The sequence below is a fragment of the Echinococcus granulosus genome (assembly GCF_000524195.1).
Source record: "Echinococcus granulosus chromosome Unknown EG_S00163, whole genome shotgun sequence".
In the NCBI taxonomy this organism is placed as follows: domain Eukaryota; kingdom Metazoa; phylum Platyhelminthes; class Cestoda; order Cyclophyllidea; family Taeniidae; genus Echinococcus; species Echinococcus granulosus.
Window position 1 is genome coordinate 66,369 of NW_020170543.1, and position 6,146 is coordinate 72,514.

The window sequence follows — 6,146 nt, forward strand, 5'->3', positions numbered from 1 at the left end:
GGGAGAGGCCACATTATTCCATATGGATGACCGATGTGACTGCATTTATGCCAAAGTCATCCAGAGCCTAAGAAATCTGTTTTATTTCTGTCACCATTGTAGGTTCAGTATTCCTTGATGCAAACCACCGACGATAATAATTTTGTAATCGAGGGAGATTTGCTCCTTACCGTAGCTGCTCAAATGGATTTTGAAAGGAAGAAAAATTACGTGTTAAAGGTGAAAGCAGAAGACAGCGCTTCATCTTCGCTTCAAGCTAACGAGGGTAGACCAAATTCGGGTGAGTGTAGTACTTTCGACATTCAAGTCAACACGGTGGACCTTATAAGGCACAGACTGACGTCTCTGATAGACTAGAAAGCTAGTAATAGAGCTTAGTTGTCACCAACTTGGCAACTGAGCTGCGAGGGGCTGAAATAGCTTTCCATTGCATACCTCCCCCCTACTTCTACCACATTTCCAGTATCTGAGGGCGAGACAGAAGCAATGTTGTTTAACTGCTGTATCCATCCCATTTTAGCTGAATTGCCACTTACTGTATACTTGTTGGATCAGAATGATCGGTGTCCTCAATTCATCTCAACAACGATGGAATTCAGTGTCTTGGAGTCTGCCGTTGTCGGGTCTGAGGTGGGCAAGATTAGTGCAGAAGATGCAGACGAGACATCAGTGCTTGTCTACACGATGGTGGGGAGCTCTGTTGACTTTGCCATCAATTCTGCCACTGGCCAGGTCCTAGTTGTTCGACCACTTGGGTTGGCCACTGTACAGGTACGCACGCGAGCCTTCCCTGAAGACGCATTTCATGTGTCCATCTCCATTCTCCCAAGATCAGAACCTTTAAGCACCAGTCGCCAGCATCTATTCTTCATTGCCACTATTCCTCACATTTTGATACCGCCGCTTATCCATCTCTTTGGGTCTATCCACCTTCCACATTCATTTCATGAGCAACAGACTTCTCAAGTTGGTATTTTTCATGCCTTATAGACTCAAAAATACACCGTCTCCGTAAATGACGGGGACTGTGAGGTGAGTGGGGAGGTGGTAATAAAAATCATCTCCACTAACCAGCGATTACCGGAGTTTACTCAATCTGTGTACGTCTATGATGTGGTTGAACTCTCCAAAGTCGTCTTAAACGCTTCCGTAAGTTATTCTCCTCCCCACCGTCCCATATTTGAAGATCTATAATCAAGATATCTCAAAAGTGTTTTTTCAAGTGATACCTTTCTTCTGGCCTTTTAGCCCTCAGCTACAGACCCTAATGAACCGAAAAATTTGAACTACTCAATCGGTGGCTTTTTTGTCAGCTACTTCAGCATAAATTCAACGACGGGCGCATTGAGTATTGTTAAGGGCATGCCGAGGGACCAACCGGTTGGACTCCCGGTAAGACTCAAGGCCGTCTGAATTGACAGCTTGCCTTGAAGGTTGAAGAGTTGATTTCATACAAACATAAAATTCTGAAATAACAACGTACCAGTATGCCACAAGCATCAAGTACCCAGCGAATATTTGGGAAGCCTCGGCATAGAGCGTTTTGTCAGCACGCCTGAATAGGTCCAAGCAAACTCGCTCGAGCGAGCAGCCTTGCATTCCTGACCTCTGATGTAGTCCTCCAGAATGGCAGATTCCGTAGTATGTAAAGGCAGCATCCAGTAGAATGACTTATCTCTCGTCCATGAGTCGATCAGAGGTTCGAGGGTTTATAAGAATGATTGTAGTGCCGTGAGCCAAGAAGGAAATATCAACCTCGGGATTGCCATTGATGCACAGACGTACGACCGTCTTGAGTCTTTGAAACAACTGCGTCATTTAGGATAGCTCACTATATCGCTACTGGAAGGCTACAAAGGACACGTTATTTCACCACGGCAAAATTAAAATTTCGGGCTTTTCACTCGAAACGGGAAGGGATGTTTCCATCTGTACCAGTTGACTTAATTCTGATTGGCCCATGGAACAGGTCTTCACCATTTCCGTGATGGCGAAAAATCGGAAAGGGTACGCCTACGCTGAGGTACGAGTTCAACTGGGAGACATAAACAACCAGTATCCACGCTGGCCTTTCCCCAATTCGATGGTCGCTTGCCCCGAGAACTCGGCAGTGGGCTCGCAATGCGCAAATTTGGTTGCGCCGGATGCAGACTTTGGAATCAATGCTACGTCCAATTATCGTGCTGTTACAAATAATCAAAATTTTAGAATCACTGAGACTGGTTCCCTTATTCCTCTGATCGTGAGTTGGATTGATTACATTTAATATACACGCTCGTTACCATGTGTCACATATGCGTGACACACTAAGTTTCTTCATTTAATCTCCATGCCGCAGCTGTGCGATTCATGTATGCGTGCTAGTCGCCCTAGTTTTAAGTTGTGAACACCCACACGCTTTCTTGTTGTTAGTAAATGGAAGTTTTACAAATAGTTTGCCTTATACGGTCCAATCATAGTGCTCTCCTAACCGTTTTTGAACAGACCCAGTAGTAATAGTAGAACTAGTGTGAAGACTTTCATAATGCGATTTACCTCTAGTCCTTCGACTACGAAACACTGACATCGCAAGTCCACTATATTCCCATCGTGGCAACTAACGTGGAGCCTCCGGCAAGTGGTGGACAGCTATTCACTGTCAGCGGAACTCTAACTGTCGTTGTCTCCGACGTCAATGATTCACCTCCTACCATCGTTGGAGGACCGTGAGCTGACATTGGTGTTGATTAAATAAATTAGTAAAAATCTAAAAAGTGAGATTTTAAAGAGAAAAACCTTTAGGTTTGATTATCCCCTTCAACACTTGTATTAACCGTAGTCGGTGGTCATGGAGACGCGTGAACATTTAACCTCCACCTTAGTGATTCCTTCCATCTCTTCTGTTGTATCCGATTTTCGTCCTGTTAAAGAATTAGTTGTCGTCTAAAAAGGAATTAGCTGGCTTCTTACTGCTCCAAGCTGGACGATGCTCCACAACGTGTGTAGATCGTATGTCAGTCGCTATTCCTAGTGCAACACTGCCCTAACCTCCCACGGGGCTTCAGTAGTTACTGGTGTTATCACTTATTCACGTACCCTAGGAAAGAGCCGCTCCAGTCTGATGTCACCTCAGTTGTCATTTGCCTTCCCACCAAACACGGGACTGAGGTAGCTGGAAAAAGTAGCCACAGTTTTAACCCCTCTTTTGAAAATCGGTCTGGCTTTAGCCATCTGAATCAGATGCCTTCTTTCTGCAATATCCCACTCAATTCTAAGGTCTTTGAAAGGCATACCGGGGGTCCCACGCCATCAAAGAGGCAATTCGTGGTGCGGGGTCCAAAAAACCCGCGTGATTACAAGTCCAGTTAAACAAGCGTCCGTTATCAGTTATATTCTGTATTTCTAGGGATTTTGACATAACCGTAACTGAGAGGGCCAATGTTGGCGTAGAAGTCTTCGAAATCTTCATTGAGGACGGTGACGTCTCAGATTGGGGAAAGCACTCCTGTGTTTTGTCCACACAAAACAGCTATTTTGATGTAGTCTACAATCCCACAATCGACGCCTGTGGTATCAGAGTAAGTATGAAATTTAGTAGATTTTGGTGATACTTTATTTCACCATTTATTCAGCAAATCTATTTCTTTGGCAGCCTCTGCAGAAATTCAATGTAGACAGTCAACCATCAGTGCCTCCAGAGCCTCAAAATCTTACCATAATAATCTTCGACTCTAACCACATTCACAAGACCATTTCCAATGTACGAATCACAGTTACTGAAGACAATGACAATCCACCCCTAATCCGCATACAACCGACTTCCGGTCCGGGCGAGCTTCTGGATGGGACATTAGGACTGGTGACTCTTGTAAACCTCCAAATCTCCATCATTGACATGATGGCCGAGGGTGCATGGTTTCGTCTGGATTCCAAGTCCTCTGCCAATGGAGCCTTTGGGATGGACGCGATTAATGATCAGTCTGTAAGACTGCTAAAATTATGCTTTTGGCGGATGGGAGTGTTTCAACAGACTTACGTGGTTACTTAAAGCTAGTCCGTTTCTTGGGGATGATGTGTGGAAGTGCAAAAGTCACCTTTTTTCTCAGTTAAGTCGATCAATTGCTCATTCCATTACTGGGTAAACCGTTCTGCCTCCACGCCTTTCAATTCTCATATAACTTTCTCAAGGCGCGCATTCAGCTGATCTCACGTCTCGAGAGGGATAACCTTCTTAACCTTCTGAAAAACCCAACCACCTCACCTGTCCGCCTTCCAATTTTGCCTTCGTCGGAGGATGGAAGAGTACGCTGGCCTCTAATCGTTAGCGTAAACGATAGGCGGGAGCCCTCATTGACTTCCACCGTAACGATGACCTTGACCGTCATCACGAAGGGACCTGTGCTGCCAAGCCAAGCACTGGAGGGCTACCAGGTTGCGGACAATTCTCCCCCTAATACACCCATTCTTCCACTGCAAATAGCAGCCATGTAAGTGTTATCTACTAACGCTTAGTCGTTGGCATTTTGACCCATCCACGACCATCACGGCATAATGACATTCTGATTTTACTATCTTGCCTCAATGTCGCATTTATGCCGACAAATATAACCACTTTTCCTTGCGATTAGCCTTTTTTTCCGTGTAGGCATTTAAAACAAGAATGGTGTAATACTTTCTCTCTCCAGGGATCTTGATTACCCAAATCAAGGGAGTAAAATCTCTTATGAACTTGGGTCTCAATCAGCTCAGGCTCTCAGACTTTTCACAATCATTAATCAGACTGGGGGGAAGTTCAACCTCGGTCTGCGAACCACACTCTCGCGAGAAGTTGAAGGCATGTCCTACTTCCCCGTGCCGATTGTCGCCACACTGTCACACTTGGCAAGAACAGCCACTTCCACGTTGACAGTGACAGTAACCACTGACAAGCCCCCGGCACCATCAAATGCGCTTGGAAGTCTTGAGGCATTCATTCCCTCGGGTGAGTCTAGCGTCTTCCCTTTCTCGCGGCAGCTGTATAGTGTCATAAATGTAATTGATTTATGTTTTATTGATTTATCGGTTTTATCGAATAACCAATTTGAGTCCTGACCACCTCGAGTGCACTACCCGTTGGGTTTTATTCACAGGTGTTTATTTCTGGGAAGAAGTTTCCTATTTTTTTTCTACAAAAAATCCATTAATACGTTGTTTTGCACTTTTTTTTTCAGATGTTTGGTACTGGCCATGTAAGTTGCAGCGGCAATTAAGTCAGTATGCTTCACGTCGAATTTTGTTTTTCCTCCTAAAAAACTCCTCATTTTCTATTTGCAGACACAAATGCCCTACCAGATTTACCGATTGCCTCAATGCCTGTTACGGAGCGATTTGACTCCGACCGAATCAACCGAATCTTTCATTTTATGCCAGAAAATGAGAATGATCTCATGTTTAAGTAAGCGAAAACTTGTTTATGCATTGAAACGTCCTCCTTAATTCAGCAGAACACTCTTTACATCTCCTGCAGACAGTTTAATCGACTGAAGCCAAGTATTTCACAAATAGTAAATTTTCAACGAAAAATTTTTACTACTTATTCTTGAAACATGTTCATGTTAATCCGAGACTTGGGGGTTCTGCAACAAAAGAGCACTTTTTTGGGGACCCTAAACTGAATTTATTTGCCACAAACTTTCTTCCTGTGTTTATAAATAAATACGTACAAAGTTTTTATCTGGCACAATTTGGTAGTACTGCTTAATCGTCACAGGGCAGCTCGTAACACTTCATCATCTGTGCTAAATCTGCATGATTCTTCTGCCTTAGGGCACGTTTGTGCACCCGGACTTCTCTAATATGTTCTGACGACATTCAGATTATCCTATTCTTTTTTATTAATACAATCCCTTGATTCTGCGGACCACTTTAACTCATTTGTTATTGTCTAAATCAGAAAGCCTTCTTGGTACTCACCTAATGTGAATACGCCAACTCTTCAAGATTTCCAAGAGCTTGTAAATCATCGTGTTTACTTTTCCCATGGAATGCTTCGTACCTTCTGTAGCTTTGTTATGTGACAGATTATGTGTCGATTAGGCAAACCACACATCCGATGCCCATTCGCAGGAATACCTGCTACACTGAGTCAGGAACAGAAGTATGACTGTCAGGTCATATATGAAGGGGTT

The 6,146-nt window shown here is 43.9% G+C and overlaps 1 protein-coding gene across 1 annotated transcript in view; it reads left to right on the top strand. All coding sequences in view use genetic code 11, as the record gives it.

Annotated features, from left to right (window-relative positions):
- Positions 1–6,146, top strand: part of EGR_09727 (Cadherin-related hmr-1) — a gene marked incomplete at both ends in the record, with an annotated part of 30,695 nt that overhangs the window by 6,139 nt on the left and 18,410 nt on the right. Inside the window, 11 exons of the mRNA XM_024498976.1 lie at positions 103–280; positions 464–771; positions 991–1,149; positions 1,249–1,392; positions 1,970–2,242; positions 2,542–2,705; positions 3,386–3,557; positions 3,632–3,961; positions 4,168–4,466; positions 4,665–4,960; positions 5,293–5,413. Coding sequence (XP_024346612.1) covers positions 103–280; positions 464–771; positions 991–1,149; positions 1,249–1,392; positions 1,970–2,242; positions 2,542–2,705; positions 3,386–3,557; positions 3,632–3,961; positions 4,168–4,466; positions 4,665–4,960; positions 5,293–5,413 — 2,444 coding nt within the window. The remainder of the gene's footprint in view (positions 1–102; positions 281–463; positions 772–990; positions 1,150–1,248; positions 1,393–1,969; positions 2,243–2,541; positions 2,706–3,385; positions 3,558–3,631; positions 3,962–4,167; positions 4,467–4,664; positions 4,961–5,292; positions 5,414–6,146) is intronic.